This window comes from Cenococcum geophilum, assembly GCF_001692895.1.
Source record: "Cenococcum geophilum 1.58 unplaced genomic scaffold K441scaffold_40, whole genome shotgun sequence".
In the NCBI taxonomy this organism is placed as follows: domain Eukaryota; kingdom Fungi; phylum Ascomycota; class Dothideomycetes; order Gloniales; family Gloniaceae; genus Cenococcum; species Cenococcum geophilum.
This window is the reverse complement of record NW_027137598.1, coordinates 1,022,497-1,045,199: the sequence shown is the minus strand read 5'-3', so window position 1 is coordinate 1,045,199 and position 22,703 is coordinate 1,022,497. Positions and strand designations below refer to the sequence as shown.

The 22,703-nt window shown below is 45.7% G+C and overlaps 7 protein-coding genes across 7 annotated transcripts; 2 read left to right on the top strand and 5 right to left on the bottom strand.

Moving 5' to 3' along the window:
* Positions 1–2,050: 2,050 nt before the first annotated feature.
* On the bottom strand, positions 2,051–2,411 carry K441DRAFT_730483 (uncharacterized protein). Its single transcript, XM_067654219.1, has one exon. The coding sequence runs from the start codon at positions 2,394–2,396 to the stop codon at positions 2,127–2,129; it is 270 nt and encodes an 89-aa protein (XP_067500776.1). The 5' UTR covers positions 2,397–2,411; the 3' UTR covers positions 2,051–2,126.
* A 2,453-nt stretch (positions 2,412–4,864) lies between these two features.
* Positions 4,865–9,244, bottom strand: K441DRAFT_698573 (uncharacterized protein). Its single transcript, XM_067653079.1, has 12 exons — positions 9,183–9,244; positions 8,834–9,133; positions 8,621–8,786; positions 8,419–8,552; positions 8,060–8,366; positions 7,548–8,003; positions 6,760–7,496; positions 6,470–6,700; positions 5,940–6,396; positions 5,858–5,889; positions 5,612–5,804; positions 4,865–5,507 (listed from the first exon to the last, which is right to left on the bottom strand). The coding sequence occupies exons 2-12, from the start codon at positions 9,059–9,061 to the stop codon at positions 4,885–4,887; spliced, it is 3,564 nt and encodes a 1,187-aa protein (XP_067500775.1). The 5' UTR covers positions 9,062–9,133; positions 9,183–9,244; the 3' UTR covers positions 4,865–4,884.
* Positions 8,993–9,963, bottom strand: K441DRAFT_221926 (uncharacterized protein). Its single transcript, XM_067640596.1, has 4 exons — positions 9,749–9,963; positions 9,585–9,670; positions 9,293–9,518; positions 8,993–9,242 (listed from the first exon to the last, which is right to left on the bottom strand). Exons 1-4 carry the CDS (start codon positions 9,812–9,814, stop codon positions 9,114–9,116), a joined length of 507 nt encoding a protein of 168 aa, XP_067500774.1. The 5' UTR covers positions 9,815–9,963; the 3' UTR covers positions 8,993–9,113.
* Positions 9,964–10,124: 161 nt separating this feature from the next.
* On the top strand, positions 10,125–12,403 carry K441DRAFT_698572 (uncharacterized protein; the record flags this gene model as incomplete). Its single annotated transcript, XM_067653078.1, has 1 exon — positions 10,125–12,403. The coding sequence occupies one exon, from the start codon at positions 10,125–10,127 to the stop codon at positions 12,315–12,317; it is 2,193 nt and encodes a 730-aa protein (XP_067500773.1). The 3' UTR covers positions 12,318–12,403.
* Positions 12,404–12,615: 212 nt separating this feature from the next.
* Positions 12,616–13,756, bottom strand: K441DRAFT_641807 (COX4-domain-containing protein). Its single transcript, XM_067646665.1, has 3 exons — positions 13,425–13,756; positions 13,077–13,273; positions 12,616–13,000 (listed from the first exon to the last, which is right to left on the bottom strand). Exons 1-3 carry the CDS (start codon positions 13,699–13,701, stop codon positions 12,908–12,910), a joined length of 567 nt encoding a protein of 188 aa, XP_067500772.1. The 5' UTR covers positions 13,702–13,756; the 3' UTR covers positions 12,616–12,907.
* A 3,210-nt stretch (positions 13,757–16,966) lies between these two features.
* K441DRAFT_679752 (glyceraldehyde-3-phosphate dehydrogenase) lies at positions 16,967–18,265 on the top strand (the record flags this gene model as incomplete). Its single annotated transcript, XM_067651303.1, has 5 exons — positions 16,967–16,978; positions 17,036–17,085; positions 17,150–17,213; positions 17,328–18,012; positions 18,063–18,265. The coding sequence occupies 5 exons, from the start codon at positions 16,967–16,969 to the stop codon at positions 18,263–18,265; spliced, it is 1,014 nt and encodes a 337-aa protein (XP_067500771.1).
* A 2,319-nt stretch (positions 18,266–20,584) lies between these two features.
* K441DRAFT_698569 (uncharacterized protein) lies at positions 20,585–22,001 on the bottom strand. Its single transcript, XM_067653077.1, has 2 exons — positions 20,889–22,001; positions 20,585–20,833 (listed from the first exon to the last, which is right to left on the bottom strand). The coding sequence occupies exons 1-2, from the start codon at positions 21,897–21,899 to the stop codon at positions 20,735–20,737; spliced, it is 1,110 nt and encodes a 369-aa protein (XP_067500770.1). The 5' UTR covers positions 21,900–22,001; the 3' UTR covers positions 20,585–20,734.
* Between the last annotated feature and the right edge of the window lie 702 nt (positions 22,002–22,703).

Genomic DNA, 22,703 nt, shown 5'->3' with positions numbered 1-22,703 from the left:
TCGCCAGAACCAGACGACTGTCACCAGAACCAGACGACTGTCGCCAGAACCAGACGACCGTCGCCAGAACCAGACGACCGTTGCCAGAGCCAGACGATCGTCGCCAGAACCAAGACGACCGTCGCCAGCCAGACGACCGTTACCAGAACCAGACGACCGTTGCCAGAGCCAGACGACCGTCGCCAGAACCAGACGACTGTCACCAGAAACCAGACGACTGTCGCCAGAACCAGACGACCGTCGCCAGCCAGACGACCGTTACCAGAACCAGACGACCGTTGCCAGAGCCAGACGACCGTCGCCAGAACCAGACGACCGTCGCCAGAGCCAGACGACACACGACTTGCCAGCCAACACTATAAACGATTCGATCGATCGATCGAATTAAGGTAGCACAGACAGGTAGGCACAAACAGGTAGATGCTGACGGGTAGGTAGATGTAGACAGGTAGGCAGATGCAGATAGGTAAGTAGATATAAATAGGTAGGTAGATGTAGATAGGTAAAGTAAATGCAAATAGGCAAGCAAATATAGATAGGTAGGTAGATGCTAACGGGTAGGTAGATATAGATAGGTAGGTAGATATAGACAGGTAGGTAGATGTAGACGAGTAGATATAAATAGGTAGGTAGATATAAATAGGTAAAGCAGATATAGATAGGTAGGTAGATGCTAACGGGTAAGTAAATATAGATAGGTAGGCAAATGCAGATAGGTAGGTAAGTTAATAGGTAGATAGGTAGAAGAGAACTATCGCTGTATTATATTAAATTATCTAAAATAATAATATTTATTTTACTAGCCTTATAAATAGCTTTAAAATAGCTTTTATTTATTTAAAATATGTTATTAGTATAAAAGAGGTAAATATAATTATGGTTGCTAAATACGTAGATTGCTGGCAGGTTGCGCGTAGGTTGCGTATAGGCTGCGTGTTAAAAAAATACGATATAGGCTAGTCGGTCGAGTTGCTAAATGCCCTTAACTGCGCGCCAATTGCGTTAACCACCAACTATTAAGGCCATTGAAAGGGTACTATATTTTGCCGATGTTATGACTTATACCCTATTTCTATTACCTATTACTAACTAAGTAGCAATGTCGACCTAGTGGCGATTAAGTAATAGCTCTAAAATCGTCATTAGCGTCGTTGTTAGTCCTTTGCCCCGACCTTATATAGATAAAAAGCTTTTAGAGCTAGCTTTAATTAACAGAGTTCTTATAAGTGACTTGTCCGTCTAACAGCTATTATATATATAGGTATTCCTTTTCCTTATCTAGTAACGTAGCTGACTAGGAAGCGAGCTACCCTACGTAGCGAGCCATATATAGGTGATATTTAATCAATTTATAATAAAATCAACAACGAGCTTATATATATTCTAAATAGGCCAAATTGAAGCTTTTATACTACTATTTCGATCGTAATATTGCTTGAAACAATTTATTTACATTTTAGTGGTAATAGAGACCCGCGCGCCGACCAATCGCATAGGCAACTACTATATTCCTGCGATGTCCCCTTCTAGATCAACGACCTATTGATCTACTTATTTGCAGGCTACGGATCACACCTAAATATATAAGAAAGGTGAGCCTAATCTTAATTATACTTACTAGGGTTTAGAACGGCTCTGCTTAACGTAGCGATGTTAAGCTTTGGTAGAGTCGTTCCTTCCTTATACTCTCTTTAAGTCAACTTTTATGCGGAGGCCTCCTGCTTCTATAGATCTTTAGATTTTAATTAATTGATATCCTCTTGACTAAGGACTCTACCCTTACTAAGTAGTCGCCTGCTTAACTTCTTGTTAATATAAAAGCTTTAATATTTCCTATTTTCTTCCCTTTAGATATGGGAGTTGGTCGCGAAGCCTATTAAAGCTTTAAAAAGCTTTTTAAGATATTACTGAGTCGGAGTCTTAAGCAGGCCGTTAAGTCGTGTGGTTGTTAATTCGTTGATTCAATTGTATAGAGATTTAATTTCCCTTATAATTCTTGGCGTCTTTGGAGTACGTAAAGTAGTAGGTATATTTAATTCCTCTTTATCCTGGCTTTTAGAAGGCTCTGTATAGGTAAGAGTCTTTAAGACAGTAGTAAGATTATAAGGTAGAAGGCCTATAGCTTTCTAGGCGTTGCTGATTGTATTGGGGGTGAATGCCTGCATGCGCGCCTTTGGGTAGAGCTTTAAAAAATATTCCTTATTAACGCCTAAGTGGCTATATCGACAGAAGTCATCTACTTGCTTCCCGTAGTAGTGAGAAAGTGGCCCAAAATAACCCACATCTAGTGGTTGGAGCTTGTGAGTCGAATAAGGTGGTAAAGCGACTAGGACGATCTTGTGCGCGAGCGCATACTTAACGAATTGCCAGGTAAGGTGGCTCGAATAATTATCCATCAAAAGTAGGTAATATTGCTATATTTTACCGTCGGAATTTTCTATAAGGTGTCTTATATGTTTATCGTAATGTTTGATATAATATAGGCCTAAAGAGCTATCTGTCTACCTACTAGGGGAGGTAGCGTACGTGTATCCACGAAGGCCCTTATTTTGCTTAGTAATTTGATACTATCCTTCTAGGTAGGTTTGCGCCTTTTAAATTAAGAAGGCGGGCAGTAGAGAGCCGTCGGCGCAAATCGTCTTAATAATAGATACTGACTTACGAGAGCCTGGCTATATAACTGTTCGATTTTTTAACCTCTCCCTATACGTCTTGCCCGACACGATTACCTAGGCCACCGCTGCAAGGCCTAGCATCACCCCCTTCTCGTTAAAGTTGCTGATAAATTTTGAATGCTTAACTTAATATCGCTTATGAACGGCACGGAAGAACGTGAACTAATTACGTATAATTACTGGATTATCATTCCAAGCTCTCTAATAGTTAAGCTGACGACTTAATATAGTACTAAGACCGTGGCGTTGAACAAATCTCTGCCCCTAATGCTTACCTACGGTTTAGCTATTTCCTAAAAGGGAATAAGCCATTTCTGAGAGCATATTAACCTTTAACGGAAGGCTCTAGGATTAACATTCGTGGATCCATTTAATAATTTGCTGTTCTTGTAAAGGATGCAATAAACCTGGATAAGCTTCGTGTCGTGAGAGACGGCCAGCAAGATGATGTCCAACGGTAGATCTGGGTGCTCCATGGGCGCTAGAGGCCTTGCGAATCGACGGCTCAACACCAGAAGAAAGATCTTGTATAATATTTTGTATGGTAGTCTCGGCTTCGCAAGAGGGTAAGGATTGATTTGGCATCGTGTAATATGCTGAGGCTTTTTGATTTTGGTGTAATTTGCTATGAAATAAAAAATGGTAGGAATATTCTTGTGTGGCTCGCTACGTGGGGTGGCTCGCTTCCTGGTCAGCTACGTTAGATAAAGCTCCGCATATTCGTTTATCTACTCTATAAGCTTATCTATAATCTTATCCGTAAAGAATAGACTAAATAGCCCAAAAGGATTGTGTGGATTAACGTTAAAAGGAAGATTTAATAAGCTATAGTTACTCCAATCGTCAATATAGAGAGGCTTAAATTTGGGTAAAGGCTATAGCTTAGGGGGAGGCTTTTTGGCGGCCTTATTTAGGGGTATATTGTATTAAGTCTTTAGAATAAGGTCTGCATCAATTCTAACACAATTAGAAGGCATAGTGGTGGTGTAATTAATAATTGAATTCTATATAGATACACGCGTTATTTTAATCCTAATATTTATGCACGGACCTACTTTAATTCGGTCCTAACGGGTTAAGGGATAGGCCAGTACTTAGGCTAAATAGGTATATTTAATTTATTATTTAAGTAGAGGGAACTATAGAGGACTAAGTTATTTATAATATATTAGGTAAAACCTAAGTAGATAGTTATATAGCTATAAGGTATAGGTAACCTAGGGGCGACTTAGGGGTAACTCGCCTGTAATGCTATTACCCTAACATCCGCAATTAAATATATCCTAGATAGCCGAAACACCCTATAATATCGCTAAACTATAATAGTAGACGGCCCTACTAAGGCGCTATCTTAAACAGCGTATATATAGCCTACTAAGTCTAATAAAACAAGCTCTTAGCTAGCTTATTAAGGGGTATAAAATAGCGATATTAAGCGCTATGCTGCTTATAAGCGAAAATAAGAAGCTATATATAGAGAACCAGCGCTAGAAAAAGAAGAAGTATAGCGGCGCACGTATATAGCTAGGGGGGGTGTTCTATTAGGAGCAGAAGGGGCCTCTCTTGCACAAGCTGCCCAAACTAGGCATAAGGAGGCTACAGCAGAGGCAGCGGCCGAGCGACCGTAACGAGCACTACGTAAGTACAGCATATGCGCATTAATATAACACAATGCACGTACGTGCCCTAGACGTTAGATAAGTAGCTAGTAGATAGCTATACTAATACAATATTCGCGGTTAAGTAATTTGCAACATTTGCCCTTGGTAGCGTGGTGGGGTACCAGGATGCTTGTCGTGCCAGCTTGCTTGTAGATTACGTTGAGTTCCGGAAAATGATTAGATAAGTGATTTAATCTATATTGCGACTAATTGTGTTATCGGCAGCGAGACAGAACGGTACGGCATTGGCTAATCTACTCCCTTACCCGTCAAGCAGGCGCAGAGTAATATCTTAGGTTTCTTAAGTGCACTTAAGTAAACTCCTCAAAACAAAACATATACATAGATAACACTAGTTGAAATTATACACAAGAGATCCGCGTAGTGATCTCGTAGTGTAAAATTGCCCATAATATGCCCAAGAAAATTGCAGGCCGTGGTATAGTCTAGTTGGACGTTTCAGAGCGCTTGATATATGCACGTTATAATTACCTATACGTGTTTACGCAGCTGCCGGGCAGCCCAGCCCTTTATCTATCTACGACTGTTTACTCATCGCCACCCCGGCCTCCATACTCGGCCTCGGTGACGCTCTTGAACTTTGGTATTGTGTCGTCCACATCTAGTAGTATGACTGGAAAGTCAAAGCTAGGGTCGTTAAATTCCTCCCCTCCCGCTGTTTCTTCTCCTACGGCCTGCTTCCCTTTGTCTAGCTTCCCCCATACTCCCGGTTTGATCAGACCCCAATTACCCACATCCGTCAGCGCAGGGCTTCCGGCGTTAGTCCAAGGTACGTCCTGCTGCTGCTTCATGTTCTTGCTCGCGACCTCCTTCGATCCCATAATGGAGCCCCACAATCCCGCCACTCCTTCTTTCTCGCCTTCATCGCGCCTCAATTGGTAGAAAGGAAGGCCCATCTGTTTGTACGTTTCCGGAGTAATGGGCGATTCGGGCGGCTCGAGCCCGGTCACTAGCTTGAAGGTCCTCGAGTCAATAAGCTGCACATTAAGCAGTTTAGAACCTGCGACGTCCCAGATGCGGGCGTCATTGTAGTCTCGCTCAATGTGCTGGACAATATTTCCTCCAGCACCAACACTAAGCGACCTTACATTAGTTTCGTCATTGACAGATAGCTCGAGCACCCCACCAACACAAGAGAATATATACTCCTCTTATGGGATAGTTAGCTGCAAGATCTAGATAAAGATATGTGGAAACGGGTGATTTGGTGAGGAAAGGAGCCAGATTGTGGATAATGTTCAAAGGAATGCTAACCGTCATCGAGAACTCTCCCCTTATATGTCAGTGTCTGGTTCTTTATAGGGATACCCTCTTCCTCTAGGAAGTGCAGCTTTACGTCGCCAACGGTTACGCCTTTTATAGCGAGAGTCTTTCCTCGGTGAAGAACAAGTATAGTCACTGGGCCACCTCCTCCGGGCATTCTATACAAAACTCGGAGTGTAGATCCCTAGCAATATGCCAAGTCAGCCGAAGTTATCCCCCGCGCTGCATTTTACTTGCCTCTCGGATATCATAATCATATAAAGTGAGGCCTTAAGCTGTTAGATATGCATCGAGGGAAGTTTCAAGGGCTATCTCTTACCATCTTGCAACACTCTACCACAAAAAAGAAGTCTGTGTTGATGTAGTGTTCCTTCCTTATCTTGTATTGCGCACCTAAGGTGTTCGACCATGTACGATAGCTCGACTATAAGTACTGTTGTCTTTTCCAGATTTTCCACAAAGATTTGTACTGGCCTTCTGGTTGATATATGACATAACAAGAACTCGCTAATTCTACTTTCCTCGCTAGCAATGTCACTGCTGAAGACCCTTTCTGCGTCGCTTTTGATATCATTCTTGCCTCGTAATTTAATTGCGTATTGTGCTGTTGGCGAGCCTGTGGCTTTTTCAATCTCTCTTCGCAATTGACGTATTGTGCTGTGTCGCTCTAAGGCTATAAGAAATGGATTCCCAGGATTCCCAGTATTATGTCGTTCTTTGCAGTGAGTCAGATCCCAAATACTACAGAGGTGGCGGAAATTATCTTTCGACGGCGCCTACTCTACTGGGTCAGAAGATATTGCAAGGTTTTTTCTAAGTTACTATCACAGGTAAAGCAAGAATACGTACCCAGACAAAGTCCCACTCATAGGGATATTGTCGACCTAGATGTGATTTTTCGAGTCTCAATACATCCGTTAAATAACGATAGACGTCTCGGAAGCCCGACCAGGACTTCACTGGAAGGAGGGTATTAGGAGTAGTCTTCGTATCTAAACACATACACAGCGAGCCGTCCAAGCCACCAAGTTTGTCCTGAACAACAGCAACAACATCTTCGAATCCATCGTCAACCTCAAACTATAAAACATGTTAACTGGTTAAACGTTATCAAGGACTAATATTGGATTCTTTTATACCTCGAGAAATATGGCTGGCCTCAAATGGCCGGGAACCTGCACCCTGAAACCACACTTTTCGACGTTTGCATACTGAATCCGCACTTCAACAACATCCCGGAAAGTTAGGGGAATAGGAGCCTCATCTAGAAGATCGCGCACAGCCTTTGGGCGTTCCTTAAGCCGAGAATTCATATTTTTGATGTGGAATACATCCCCAACATGAAGTCCTTCATCTATCGGCGCGTTTAGAACGTTAAAACTACGAGCTTCGGATATAAGTGAGTCATCATATGATACCAGACTCCTCGATTCTAGAGAGCTCCTACAGACATTTTTAATTGAACCTGCGAACATACTGTCGACGTCAAACATTGGAATAATCTGCAGTTGAATGCCGCCTACAGAATCCTGCCTGGTAACTTGCCATTCGATGGAAGCTCCGATTTGACTTTTCGTGTTTCGAGATCCGGGCTTATTCCTGGAACCTTCACTTATCTCTCGACGAGGGGGCGCCATCTCGGTTGCGACGAACTGTTTGACTATACCAGGGCTAGTTGAGATACCATCCAACCACATCTGTTCTGGAAGCACAATGTAGTCTTGTGTTGGGGTCAATCTGTTCATTCGACGAATTAAGGAACCCATATCTCCGACCGTCCCTTCGCCGCTGATGCCGTTTACTCCGCCGAGGAATGGCCTAATGATAAATTTTCGGCCTTCGATGCAATCGAAGTTAATCCACATTGCTTCCATCTCTGTTATTTAAAGTAAGCCTGAGCCCAAACCAAACCAGAGGCATAACTTACGATACATAGGGAGAAACAAGCCCCCTTGTGCGACAATTGAAGGCGGCAACCTGTCGCTGAATGGTTGAATATTGAATAATGGAAAAGTACCTAGGTTGGGAGGGAGATCGTAGTTCTTTCCATCTTCCGGGATACGAACCGTCCTCATAAAAGATATATGAAGGTACGTATTATTTCCTTTGCCGACGGAGATTGATGCTGACGCCACCTTACAGAATGGTGTTGAGTCGTCATACCGTGCACTAGGGGTAAGTTTTGCCTCAATAGGGCTTGGGAAAGCTTTACTGAAAAATGAGGCAATCGATTGCTGATCGTTGATCTTCAAACCTCTTGACCTATCATAACAAGGTCTGCCGGTCGTAACTTGCACTTGCGTTGTAAATACATCTGTCCAGATGTCTCTAATCTCATGGCCATAGGCAGAGAAAGTGCACCTTCTGGCTGCGTATTTAATGTCTATATAGAGAATGAGCGATATGACCGAAGCTCCTGCGCTAGATGCATCAACGTACCGGGCTGCTCTTCTATCAAGCGCAGGCCTAACTCTGTAACAAGCGTGTCCGATGGAATATTCAGTACACGAGAGACAGTTTGTGTACCGTAAGTTGTTGGAGTGAGCTTTTTCCGAAGACCACTTATTCGTATCTGGATGCGGTTATCTCTCAACTGGGTACTTCTTGAAAGAGGGAGGGCTGGAATCGTGGAAATCTTCGTATTTGATTCTCTTGAATAGCTCTCATCTCTCTGAGCGGCCAACTCCGATGGAACGGACCTTGGCCATAAGCTCGGTGAATTGCTCAAGCCAGTAATAGAACCCCTCTGTGCATAGTTTAGCGCCTGACTACCAAATCAGCTTCCTGTATTGACCTACCGAGAGGTTCCTGCGCTGCGGATTAGGATCGAGACCTGGCCCAAATCTGGAGTCACCCGTAGATGTGTGAAAGTTTGATAAGGGATTTATGACCTGTCCCGTGCTAGTGGGGCTCTTTGTCGAACTGACTACAGCTATGCCGCGATAGCAACAATTAGTGGATATTGTCATTTAGAGGAAGTAAACGATCTTGCCCGGTTACCTTTACTAGTCGGCTTTCCCAAGACAATCTCTTTGATTGCCGCTTCGACTAAACTGTAGTTTTGACAGCGGTTGCTTGGAAACCGGCACATTCCTCGATGATGGGCATTGAGTGGGACAATCATCTCATTAGGAAGACCAAGCACAGCAGAATTTTCAGGAACCACCTGGCAGCGTTAGCAGACGAGGATGTAAAAAGGAGGGAGATATATGCCAATTTAGTCAATGGTCTCTCGATATTTTGCTCAGTAAAGGACATGATCTTAAGTGGTGTAGCACGATGGACGAACTGACTCGAGATATCCATCAACGTTATTGAATCTTTGTCAATATTACGCAAAAGCTCTTTTCGAATCCCTTGCCCGAGACTTGCAATATTGATTAAATTCGAAAGTAACAGCGTCCAAGGAACAAGGTCAGAGCCTCTGTGCGGAGTTCCCATGAAAATAATTCCTCTTGTCGATTGAAGAATATTTCCATAGAACTCTTGGGCCTCATTCGCTAAGATGAGAGCCTGGATTTGTCAGTGTGCGCCTGTAGAAAAGAATGGTTAGAGCAAGAACCTTTTTGACCACTATCCCCCCAAGGCTATGAGTAATGAATACAAGAGGCCTGTTTTTAGCCTGTACTCATGTTAGCAGATTCCCATGTGAGGCTGAAAGGGCAAGGGTACCTCGTGACTACTTCTAACCACTCTTATGCGGTTGAGGAGATCTGTTGCAAAGTTCCGAATGCCAGCCTTCGAATTGCTAAATGCTAAGGCAGAGTCATATCCAAACGTCATGATCCTTGCGGTGGGAACCGCGTCGGGGAGAAAATCCTCTAACCAAAACTTCCCGGTTTCTTTGTCGGTCCATGTTTTCCTCGCTGTTCCATTCAACCCATGAACAGCAACGATGCTGGGTCATTTTATCGGTCTCAGAACTTCGACATATTCACGTATTGTATGGTGTGGAAGAACGTACTCCGCTTCAGGTATTGAGCCGTGGTTGTGGAATTCTGGAATTGGGTAAAGCACAAACAACCCATGGGAATTATGTACTTCTCTTTCCTGCGTAAACATCCAAGATTAGAATCGGGCCATACGGTGTTCTTTTATATCCCTTTTTTTAGGTTAGGTGATGCAAACCTTAGTTAAGGAATCAGTACCCTCCTCCCTGCTGTGCCGTCCAAGTTTCTTCGCCCAAGACATCATCTCTCTATTGAAGTTCGATGATCAAGACTCAAAATGGCACTTCACAGACCTAGATATCTAAGAACAAAACAAAATAAAAAGACGAGTTTGGCGATGCGGGGATTATGAAAGCGTAATTCGGGCGCTGACTGGTCTTGGCTTTCTGCAGCATAGCCCCCCCCGCGTACTGTCTGTTGCAGAAGATCGATAAATCGCTTAGGACGCGAAGGAGCCTGTGTGGCTGGTAAGTCCCTTTTTCAAAGTAAGGCCCTAGGAAAATACCTAAACGTGTATTTTAGCCAATCAATGAAACACTCTATATGTAGTGGCAATGTTACTTGATACCGAAACTCTTTTTAGCAACGCTTATAAAACTGATCATGAATTCAAAGAAGCACTGCTCGCGGTCTCAAAATTCCAGGTCAACCGTGGTGAAGTAACCACATGGGCATCACGTCTAAGGTTCCTCACACCAGCCATTGGCGCAGACAGCACCGGTAGCAGGGCCGCAGATACCATGGCTGACGCTAAAGGTGGACATGAGAGCGACCTCGCAGAGTCAGAACCGTCATCGTCAACCTCGGAGGAGGGCTCGTCCAAAGAATATTGTATATGTAGCGAGCGCTCATATAAGAGTTTCGATGAAACATCCCGTCAACTTCAGCTAACCAAATCTTCGGAGCTCCCGGACTGCGTCCATTATGTAGCGGTGTCATACTGCTGGTCAAGTACACCGTTCTCCAGACCCAAAGATGTTGGGCGGGAGATTCAAGAGTACTCAATCAACACAGAGCACGGCGCCCGTTCAAATAAGGCATCGAGTAGTATATTGGATCATGCGATCCTTTTCGCATCAAGAAGAGGTTCAGAATTCATCTGGATCGACCAAGAGTGCATTGAGCAGGACAACCCTATCGACCAACGAGATGGCATTCAGGCTATGGATCTGGTATATCAGCATGCAGAGGAGTCAGTCGGCCTGCTCAATATATACGTTGAAAAACAAGAGCATCTCGATGCTTTGAATCTCATGTTCGAAGGCGAAGGGATCGAGCCGCATGAGTTGGAAAGTCTTGCGGAGGTTCTGGAATTCATCTGCTCAGATGCTTGGTTTACACGCGCCTGGATTCTTCAAGAGTCTACATCTGCCGGGTCTGAGATGACGCTGTTAATTAGATGCGCTCCGCAGTTGTACAGGACGACTTACTTCTCCAATGGTAGCGATCATTATTTCGAAGTGTCTCTGTTCCAACTACACGTTGTTTTGTCATCCTGGCTTCCCACGACAATTGAGAGCATGGCTGAAGATGTTGGCGAGGAGTTGTATAACAGAATTTCAAGAGTTATGGACCGTTGGTTCAGCATGGTGCCGCCTGAGTCGTTCTCGGAATACGATCCAGATAAGCGCTTAGCTTGCAACGCAGCTGAAGCTCTTTGCTTTCTCGGCAAGAGGCAGAACTCCATCGTTGCTGATCGGTTGGCTATTCTTGCCAATCTGTGCAATTACGAGGTCCGTCTTGATTCAAATGAGCTGGATCGGCTTGGCTATAATTTCAGTATCTGCGCTTTCGTCTTATCCATCCTTAACGGAGATATGTCTCTTTTGAATGGCCATGTTGAGATGATGCAAGGACAGCGTGGCAAGGTTGGCTTCTTAGAATCTGATAATGTGTGCACGCTGACTCGGCGCCCTGGGTATACATGGTGCCCTCCAGCTTCAGCCAACCTCGATGGGATGGTATATCTTGACAGGGACAAAGATCATCTACGCACAAGCGTTATCTCTTTAACGGAAACTGGTTTATTAGTTCAAGGATGGCTATGGGTCGTTGACCATAAGATTGGCGTATCAGTTGTCATAGAACAGCTTTGCGTTCAACGAGGCCAGTCAATAGTCGAGCAATCCATGGCTGGACATATCGATCGGACACTGGCAGTCGAAGTCTTTGTTAGTCTGCTCTGCTATCTGCATAGGCGTGCATATCATGGTCTCGTAAATCTCATATGGACGTACCTTCGGCGGAGGATGCTTCCAGAAGACATTGAAAGGGATCCTCAGGTAGCACTTTACAGTAAGGCTTCTTTGAAAGATGTTTATGATGTCAATACCGAGGCCCTCATCTGGCCTAATCCAATGCCCAAGAGACCGGGCTTCACTAAACATACAGATCCATTCCAGTCTTTGGACTTCAGCTTTCCAGGAAATTATTTTGCGCTGTGGCTCATACAAACAGTTCTATCAAAGCGAACGATTAGCGTTGGTCATTTAGCGCATTCAAATGCTTCTCTGGGCGATTATGTGGCTTTTTTTGAGGATCAAAGCTTGGGTTTATTTTTCTCTCCGTGCACTAATCATGGTAATGAATTGGTTCACACACAATACCGGTGGTTCCCTATGTCGTGGAAGGTCGACAAGACTAACGTTTCTATGTCAGATGAAGAGCCCGTTCTTCAATGTCATGGTCTGCAGTGTGGTGCGTGGATAGCTGAAGAATCTTGGTCGGAACGGGTAATCATAAGTTGATTAGGCCGATAAGTTTTCTTCATAACGAACTTTCACATGTGCTATATTTTAGAGTAAGAAATATTAGTCAATTGGTTAGAAAACACTAGAGGTAGTCTGTAGAGTTGGACCTTAGATTTCCAGTGAGATTGGAATGCTGTTGCTTCTCTGGGACTTCAATATTTTGTCGACTATACTTTAGGTTATAGTCGTAGCTGGTATCTTCGTAAGCAGTGAAGGAAGTTGCTAAATGAGGTAATCGGGCGACGCATAATTCTAGTGTGCTGTTATTTGATTTAGACTACGGTAATGTGGTTGGGCTTATAATTTTGTGGCGGCGAACTCCTGGGAGCAGCCAAATCGCAGTTTTGAGAAGCGTAAGTGTATTGACAATGCCACTTTCTACAGAGTGCCGACACGCGAGCAAGTAAACTAGGAATAGCTAACTCAAATGCCTCTAATTTTTGTACAAAAGGCAAACTAATATAACAACGGCAACTTAGTAGCTTGTGCTAGCGTAAACGCATTCTTCATACCACCTTTGATACAAACGCACCGACACTGCACTTTACCAATGGAGAGTGTATGTTACGACCTTCTTTTGAACGGATTTATTCTTCGTCGTTGTCAAATTGACCCTTGGGACCAGGTTTGCTCTGGACCAGCATACCCTTGTATCCAGTGATAGGCTCCGTTCCTTGCTCCTGTTAAGATTATTAGCAAATCGAAAATATGGGTTGGATAGTGGAATTTTGAAGACATGAGATTGAGGCTGCGCACCTTCAAATACTCTTCTGAGGCTTCTTGCCACTCCTTGGTCATAGTCCTTGGATGCTTGGCTGAGGCGCCCATACGTGTGAGGCCGAAGGCAACACCTGAAACAATGATGCCAATGGTGGTGTAAAGGATTATTTTTCCGGTCTCACCGGGCGGAGGAAGAGCACGAGGACCGTGAGGGCCAAAAGCAATCCAGTATGCTATTCAGGGCGTTCTCGTAAGCTTTCATTCGCAATTACACAGGATCAAACGGGAGAACTCAAAAATTCATGCTTTAGAACTCAAAAATTCACAACCCGCGTGTGCTACTCTCAACACCGTCCCAATGCTATGACAATAGACAGTACGCACCAGCCTTCTTCTCCTGCAATGTCATCTCGTTCCAGTCGACCTTCATCCGATCCCTAAGAGACATCCATAGCTCTGCTTGCTCTTGAGGCGGCATTGCCTCCCATCGCTTCTCAATGTTCGCGAGCGTCGGGTTGGAGATGGCGTGTGCTTGGCGAGATTGCTGCTGGATGCAGACGACCGAAGCAGCTCGAGGTATACGGACAGTTTGACGTGTCGCGGTCGATGGGATGACCGAGGCCGAGCTTCGAGAAGCTCGGATGACGGAGGAGGGAAGCATCGCGGACTATAGAGGGGAGAGGTGTGCGAGGTCACTGAAGGAAAGAAGGAAGCTCCCTATCCGGAGCAAGGCTGCCGCCAATTGGTGTTGGTGGAGGGAATGGTATGTAGTCGAGAGGGCCAAAGGAGGGTCGAAGGTGATGTTCTGAGGTCGGCTCGCCAAGACAGGCACGAAGAAAATCAGATAGGTGACGCATTCGGCCAATCAGCGCGAGACGATTTAGAGAACAGACCATGCCGTCACGTATTTGACTCTGGTTTAAAGATACGCCTAGCTTTCTATCAGCAAAGGCAAGTAATCTTCTTCAGTATCACAGTACTTCATCAGGTACAGGTTGGCCATGATATATTCAATTAACACTTAGCCTTACTACTCATTCTTCAAGCTGGACTTCTGCACGAGTCACGCCCTCCCGCCTCGTATCTCTCAGGAGTTGAGAGCTTGAGTAAACCTTATCAGGGCACCATGTAACAGCTTCTCCGAGCACTGTGTTCAATATCTTTATCATGCCTTTAGATCTTTCTGTGTTACTGAAATCCGCAAATTCGGACAGCGGTCAAATAGCATGGCATCGATTACCTAAATCCCAGCCGAGCTCCTGCTGCAAATAGTTTCAGAGCTCGACAAGAAAGATATTTCTGCCATTTCGCGATCCTGCAAAGCGCTACAACAGGTTGTTCACCCTTTTCTATATGAGACTGTTACTTGGACGCTGGAAGAACGGTTCTCCAACATTAAGGTTTGGGAAGATGGAATGGCTATGGATTGGAAACCGAGCTATGAATTCATAACTCCTCCTATCCATTCTTACTTCAGACTATTATTGAGAAATCTCCCCTGAATATGTCTATCAAGAGCCTAGGCTTCACCGGCCGGGTGAAAAGTGTATATCACAGAACACCCGGGACTCTTTGGAACGCTGACAGCGAGCCGGAACTCACAGCTTCTGAATTTGATGCCATGAGACATCTCGTTCGAGCTACGGAGCTGCCTGAGGAAGAGCTGTGGTTCTCCGTATTAGAAAAAGGAGATGTGAATGCTTTCGTTGCGCTACTTCCTTCGCAGTTAACCGAGCTCCAGAGGCTGCATCTCAGCCCTGACTGCTGTAGAGAGAATGAGTTTCTACATTTACTCCTTAGAGTAGCTATATGTCCACACGATTGATCAGCCAAACTACCCATGTTTCTGCATTTGGAGCATATTTGCGTCTCATCAGTCGAAGAGGGTAAACAACTTGGGAAATCCTACAACCACAAGAGCGATATCTACTATCTTCTCCATTTGCCTGCTGTCAGGGCCCTGGATGTGGAGCTTGCTCTCGGAAGGGTGGCCAAGGATTCTTAGTTTTTGTGGTTTCACAACAAGCCACTCACGATGTCGAATCTTACTACGTTGGCTCTACGTACGTACAAAACCTAGATGTGGCTGTTCTGCCGGTAATATTTGCAGCGATGCCAAATCTTCGGACTTTGCACTATGAATTTAGTGGTGTCTTCGACACCAACTTTGTTGCCCACAATCCTACTACCGATATAAGAGAAGACAACTTCGATAGGATACGATTGAAAGATGGACCCGAAAGAACCCTGGGTGGCAAGAGGAGCTGAGGGTTATATGTGAACGAGCCAACCTATCCTGCAACATCGAGTATGGAAAGCTCACAAAAAAAACTTACTACGTACACTAGTCCAACATACGGCGGGCTCTATTGAAACCGACAATACGGCTCTTCAAGACCATACATCTCGTATATCGTCGGTCTCATTAGCGAGCAGTTTGTAGGTAATGGATGTAATATATTAGGGGAATGGGATTCAGTGAGTATTTCTATTTTTTGGAGTATGGAGCCGGAAGCGAGAATCGGCTGCTAGGGAGGTGGAGTCAGTTATAATGACGGGAATGGATTGTTGTCAGCGCAATCCAATTTACTATAAACGGGGGCTTTCAGGCGGGAAGAGGGTCATCATTCACTATAGATTTTGAGATATAGTTGAAGAGTAAAATGCTCTACTACTTTCGGAATTTAAAACACATTAAACTCGGAATCTTTTCCAGCAACTTCGTCATTATTGTGCATAGGGACCTGTAATTGCTCTTGGAGCAAGGCCACAAGCATAGAGATTCACTGGCCCGTGCGGAGGGCTGCCAAGCGAGGACGGCCTTGGCAGCGATGCATGAGGTTCTCAATACTGTTATTGTTGAGCTTTGATATTCGACCAATGAGTATCCGTAGATGAGGGAGCTGCTTTGCCGACGGTGATTTAGTCGGTCAAGAGCTGCCAGACACAGCGTCTGTTTTACTGCAGGTACATGTGTACTCTGTGGCACAGCAACAACTCTAAGCCCTATGCCGGCCGAACTAGCTCCCGGCCGCGGAAAGCCCAAGTCACAGGAAAAACTCATGCCAAGCTATAATGCGTGGTGAGCTGTCGATTGTCCGGTCGCACAGTCGCCTCCCCGCGCGCTCCGTTACAGCATGCCGCGCTGTCATATCAATGATTCGTAATTCTTTATTCGCCTTGCTGCAACGAGATTTTCTCATCCATTTCTCACCATCCCGCGCCTTCTCAGGTGGTAGTGGATCATGGGATGTGCAAATATTATATTCGCAAGCGGACTAGACTGGAGAAATGCCTCACAGGGCTGGCTGTATACGAGTTAGCAGAAATCAGCCTCTGCATCATCGTGCCATGCGTCGTGGGGATAGAGCCTCTCCTGACGCCACCCTGCCCCAACACCAGATCCCTCAGCCGACATATGCGAGTTTCTGGAAAGGAGAGACAATGTCTCAAACAGGGGCCCAGTTCAAATCATGAACGCTAATTGAGAGCCGCGGGTGAGACCGGACCGGTCCAAAGAATCAACCACGCTCGTCCGGGGTCAGGTCATAGGATGAGGAGTTTCAGAAGCGGCCGGGTGACTGAGCAGCTTAGAGATCGGAGGCAGAGAATGTGGTATTATTGGTTTTTTTTGAGCCTTGGATAAGGTGCTGCCGTCGCATAGAGTTATCGAGATAAAAAAAAAAAGCACAGAGCTAGCGAGCAGCCTTGACGTCTGTGCCCCTCATCAAAACCTAATAAATACATATCTCCCAAGAGGACCCCGCTACGCCCAACATTTCTCACACCACAGCCTTTCCCTCAATTGCTTACTCTTTATCAGTTTCGACATCCCTAATTGACCCTTCATACAGTAAGGCACGCTGCAAATCTATTCTGTGCGCTTAGACAGTTGATTGTTCTCCAGCCGTCTATTCACTACCAACATGGTTGTCAAGGTAAAAGCTCTTCAGATGTTACGTTCTGCTCTCCAATTACTAACCTACCCACTCCAGGTCGGAATCAACGGCTTCGGTCGCATTGGCAGAATCGTCTTCCGCAACGCGTAAGTCGCCCAGATCTTCGGTTCCCGAAGCGGACCGGCCAAGGCAACAACTAACCGCTCACAGCATCGAGCATGACGATGTCAATATCGTCGCCGTCAATGACCCCTTCATTGAGCCCCACTACGCCGTAAGCCACATTCCACACCTAAATACATTGAATATGAAATTCGCTGGATGTTTGGTTGCTCCCTTTGTGTCAGTTCGGATGTTGGAGGCTAACACCAAACTTTCAAATATATAGGCCTACATGCTGAAGTATGACAGCACACACGGTCAATTCAAGGGTGAAATTGAGGTCAAGGGTAACGACCTTGTTGTAAATGGCAAGACCGTCCGCTTCTACATGGAGCGAGATCCCGGCAACATCCCGTGGGCCGAGACTGGTGCATACTACGTCGTTGAGTCCACCGGTGTCTTCACTACGACCGAGAAGGCCAAGGCCCACCTGAAGGGTGGTGCCAAGAAGGTTGTTATCTCCGCTCCTTCTGCTGATGCTCCCATGTTTGTCATGGGCGTCAACAACGAGACCTACAAGTCCGACATTGAAGTCCTCTCCAACGCCTCCTGCACAACCAACTGCTTAGCTCCCCTCGCAAAGGTTATCAACGATAAGTTCACCATCATTGAGGGCTTGATGACCACAATTCACTCCTACACTGCTACCCAGAAGGTCGTGGACGGCCCATCTGCCAAGGACTGGCGTGGAGGCCGTACTGCTGCGCAGAACATTATTCCCAGCAGCACTGGCGCTGCCAAAGCTGTCGGTAAAGTCATTCCAGAGCTCAATGGTAAGCTCACCGGCATGTCCATGCGTGTCCCGACTGCCAACGTTTCCGTTGTCGACTTGACTGCCCGCATCGAGAAGCCCGCTACCTATGACGAGATCAAGGCCGCCATCAAGGAGGCCTCAGAAGGCTCCCTTAAGGGTGAGAGAATATAAATTCTTAATCCAGTGCAACATGTTGACGTCCGTTAGGCATACTCGGCTACACCGAGGACGACATCGTCTCCACTGACATGTGCGGTGACAACCGCTCTTCCATCTTCGATGCTAAGGCCGGTATCTCCCTGAACAAGAACTTCGTCAAGCTTGTCTCTTGGTACGACAACGAGTGGGGTTACTCCCGCCGTGTCCTCGACCTGTTGGTCTACATCGCCAAGATCGACGGGAACGCCTAGGAATCGGGACAGAGCCCGAATGTGCCAAGTAAGCTTTAGAAAGAAGTTGGATTCTGCGGATCGATCAGTTTTGTCGTGGTTCTCTTCAGACGCAGGGCTTCGTTTTTCGCTGCTTCACAAATGACCTCCTGATTTCTTTGGTAAAGAGAAGTTCAAACGAGCAAAATGTGACATAAGAATGAATGAAACCCGTATAGACAATTATCGAGCACAAATTGAATAAACCGTGATCCCCTTTGCAGCCTGCACTGAGCCTGTCTTATGATTCCGTAAAATGTCGTGTGATTAACGTGTTGCTGTTAGATTAAGCGCAGGTACGAGTGGTCTATATTTTCGGGTCCTAGAATTCAAACTTTGCCAAGCACACTTCTGATTGGTTAGAAAAAAAACTTGCGCGCGGTAAGTTATGGCAGAATCCACGTGACGAACATCAAAACACCAAGTTCTACCACAGCTCTGCAAAAGCTCTGCACCAAGCTCTGCACCAAGCTCTACCAAAGCCCTGCAAAGGCTTTGCACAAAGCTCCGTGCAAAGCTCTACCAAAGGCTTTGCAGCTCCTCTGCCCACCCAGTGTACTGGCCACGCAGTGAATGGAGCACGCAGTGCGCAGGGGGTCCAAGGTCTCCCCCTTGAAGCTCTGCTCAAAGCTCTACTCAAAGCCCTATATGGAGCTCCAAAGCTCTACTAACATGCAGCACTAGTATACTAGGAAGGTTCTGCAATCGGCCGTATAACCGCCCTTACGAACGCCCGTACGAACGCCCGTACAAACATCCATACAAACGCCCATACAATCAATCAATCAAATGCCTATGCAATCAATCAGACGCCCGTACAAACGGCTCTACAAACGACTCTACAAACGGCTCTACGTACGGCTCTACATACGGCTCCACATACGGCTCTACATACGGCTCCACATACGGCTCTACATACGGCTCCACATACGGCTCTACATACGGCTCTACAAACGTCCATACAATCAATTGATCGATCGACCAATTGCCCATACAAACGCCCATATGATCAATCAATCAAATGTCTACAATTAATCGCCCATACAAACGTCTGCAAGCCTACATATGGCTCTGCAAAAGGCTCTGCACAAAGCTCTACTAAAGCTCTGCACGAAGCTCTGCACAAAGCTCTGCACAAAGCTCTGCACAAAGCTCTGCACGGAGCTCTGCAAAAGCTCTACCGAACGCTCTATTAAACGCTCTACTAAAGCCTCTGCAAGAGCTTTGGCCACACAGCAAATAGAGCACGCAGTGCGCAGGGGGGGTCTCCCCGTTGAAGCTCTGCTCGAAGCTCTACTCGAAGGTTTGCTCGAAGCCCTATACAAAGCTCCAAAGCTCTACTAACACGCAGCACTAATATACTAGGAAGGTTCTGCAATCGGCCGTATAACCGCCCATACGATCAATCGCCGTACAATTGTCTCTACGAACGGCTCTACGGGCGGCTCTACAAACGTCTACACGATCGCCCGTACGAACGCCCATACAATCAATCAATCAAACGTCCATATAATTGCCCATACGATCGTCTCTACAAACGTCTTTGCAGTTAATCGCCTAAGCGAACGCCTGCATGTGGCTCTACACAAGGCTCTGCACGAAGCTCTACCAAAGCTTTGCACGAAGCTCTACCAAAGCTTTACATGAAGCTCTACCGAAGCTCTGCAAAAGCTCTATAAAAGCTCTACACAAACCTCCATGCGAGGCTCTGCAAAAGCTCTACCAAACGCTCTACTAAAGCCTCTACAAAAGCTTTGCCCACGTAGTAAACAGAGCACGCAGTGCGCAGGGGGGGTCCAAGGGGTCTCCCCCTTGAGCTCAAAGCTCTACTTAAAGCTCTACTTAGGGCTTAATATGGAGCTCTAAAGCTCTACTAACACGCAGCACTAATATACTAAGAAGGCTCTATGATTATCTGTACGTCTATATGTCTGCACGTCTGCACGTCTGCATATGGCTTTGCATAAGGCTTTACCAAAGCTCTGCACAAGGCTCTATTAAAGCTTTGCACGAAACTCTACTAAAGCTCTATATAAGGCTTTGCCTAAAGCTTACCCCCTGTTACAAAGCACGACAAAGGTATAGGATTTATAAAGTAAATCTATACCTACTAGTATATAGTAATTAAGCTCTATATAAAGCTTTAGGTTAATTAATTAGCTTATTAATTATAAACTTAGGTTAAAATTTTCGTTGGGGGGTACTAACGATCCGCATGTTTAGCGTTTTGTAATGCTGTTATTGCACTAATTTTAATCTAAAGGCAAAAGTATTGACAATAACCTATTTACAATACTACAGCTTTTATTTAGTTCCTTACTATTTTCTTACTCAATCTGGATAGTTGCATAAGATTGGAATATGCGCGGTTTTACCATAAAGAAATTAACTCCGAAAAAAAAGAGTAAGGCAAACATTGGAAGTCAATATCTGACACTATCTCTTAACTACCTATTCCCTCCTCGTGTATGTCCTCCTTGTGCGTGTCCTGGATATATTCTCAACAACATCATCCCACTTATAATACGGTTTAAAAGCATCCCACGGAATCTATTAACGAAGTCAGTTATTAGCCAGCACACCCGAACCCGCACCGCCAACTCACCTTAGCCGTCTCCACCGTCACCAAAACCTCAACCCCGTTTCCTCCATTTCTATCTCCCTCCCGCCCTCCGCCCCCCCAAACCTCCTCCTTCCGAAAAAACACAGCCTGCTTTCCGCCCTCTTCCGCCGTCTTACAGACCACTAACCTCCTCTCGACCCTCCTCCACCTCCTCCGCCCGCCATCCCCCACCACCGACCCCCCCAACCACCCAGTCTCCCGGTCCTCTAACCCCCAACAATAACCATCCGTTACTAGCATCCTCACCTCGACCTCGACCTCCTCCACCCCGCTCAAAAGCCCTAGCACCTCCCCCAGTACCACGCCTAACTCATCTCTCTCCCAGCTCGCCTCTATCACACAGCCCGTCTCGTCCCACCAGTACCGCGTGGGCGGCCTGCCGTTCCACCCGTACCAGCTGGCCCAGATAGTGAATTGGAGGCGTTTTGGGAGGGTCAGGAGGGGGACGAGGGCGTGGAAGCGCGGGGAGAGCTTGGGCTTGGTGGGGAAGGGGAAGGGAATTATAGACTCCGAAGGTGGCATTTGGCTTTGGAGGGTTATGGTGACTGGGGCGGTGGCATTATTGACGTTGGTGGAGGTGGAGGTGTCACTGGTGGTGTCGCTGGTTGTGTCGCTGGTGGTGGCTAGGGCGGCGGATGGGTTCGATGATGATGATGATAATGGCGGTAGTGTGGTTGCGGCGCCGCGGGGCTGGTGGCGCGCGTGTGGGCTGTTGAATGCGAGGGCGGTTTGCTCGAGGACTTCATGGCGGGTTTGGGCGCAGGTGTGGAGGAGGTTTAGGGGCGGGCGGGTTGGGAGGAAGATCTCGCCTTCGAAGTAGCTGGAGTAGATTCGGTTCAGGGACTCGAAGACAGGGCTTAGCCGTGGGGTTGTGGTTATGTAGTAGGTGTGAGAGGGAAAGAAGAGGTAAGTGTAGATTTCGTTGCGGAGTTCGCGGGGGAGAGTGAGTAAAGGAAATGTAAGAGTAGTCGTTATAGTAGTGGGGGAAGGCATTACTGCTAGGGATTATGTCGGGGTTATTTATTGTAACAATGGAGAATATTATAAGATAAAATATATGTTGAAGCCTCTAAAGGTAAGAAAAATGGAATTAAAGTTAAATAAGAGGAATTGAGTCCAAGGTGAGTGGATAGACTCGAGTTAATATACCATGTGTGCAATTATTGCTGCCTACGTGATAAATTAATCTCATACCCCTTTAAGAAACACGGCACCATTTAAGTTTTCCACCCCTCTAGCAAAAATTTATTCTGCTACACATTTAACTTTACTTAATTGCCACTGACCAAGCATAGTAAACGCCCATGCTTAGCTGTAAAAACTTTAAGCTGTTCACACTCCATAATATCGTCATCTTTATTAACCCGAGGTACGAGTGGTCTATATTTTCGGGTCCTAGATTTTAAACTTTGCTAAGCTTACTTCTAATTAGTTGCCAAGCCTACTTCTAATTGGCTTAAAAAACTTGCGCGCGGTAAGTCATGGCAGAACTCACGTGACGAACTTTAAAATATTGGAACTTTAAAACATCGTACACCTCCTTTTTGTTGACTTCTCTATTAACTTCTCTATTAATATAACTATATATACTATAATTATGGCAGAGCCTACTGTAATTAAGTATAGTAAGTGCCATATCTATAAGCCCCGCCTTAACTTTATTAAAGACGGCCCTTTAAAAAAGCTTTTAAAGCTATACTAGTTGTGTCAGTTAAAGGCGCGTTTTCCCTCTATATTACTTCTACTTTTACTTACTTCTCTAGGCCTCTAAATATAATTTAAATAAGCGGAAAGCTT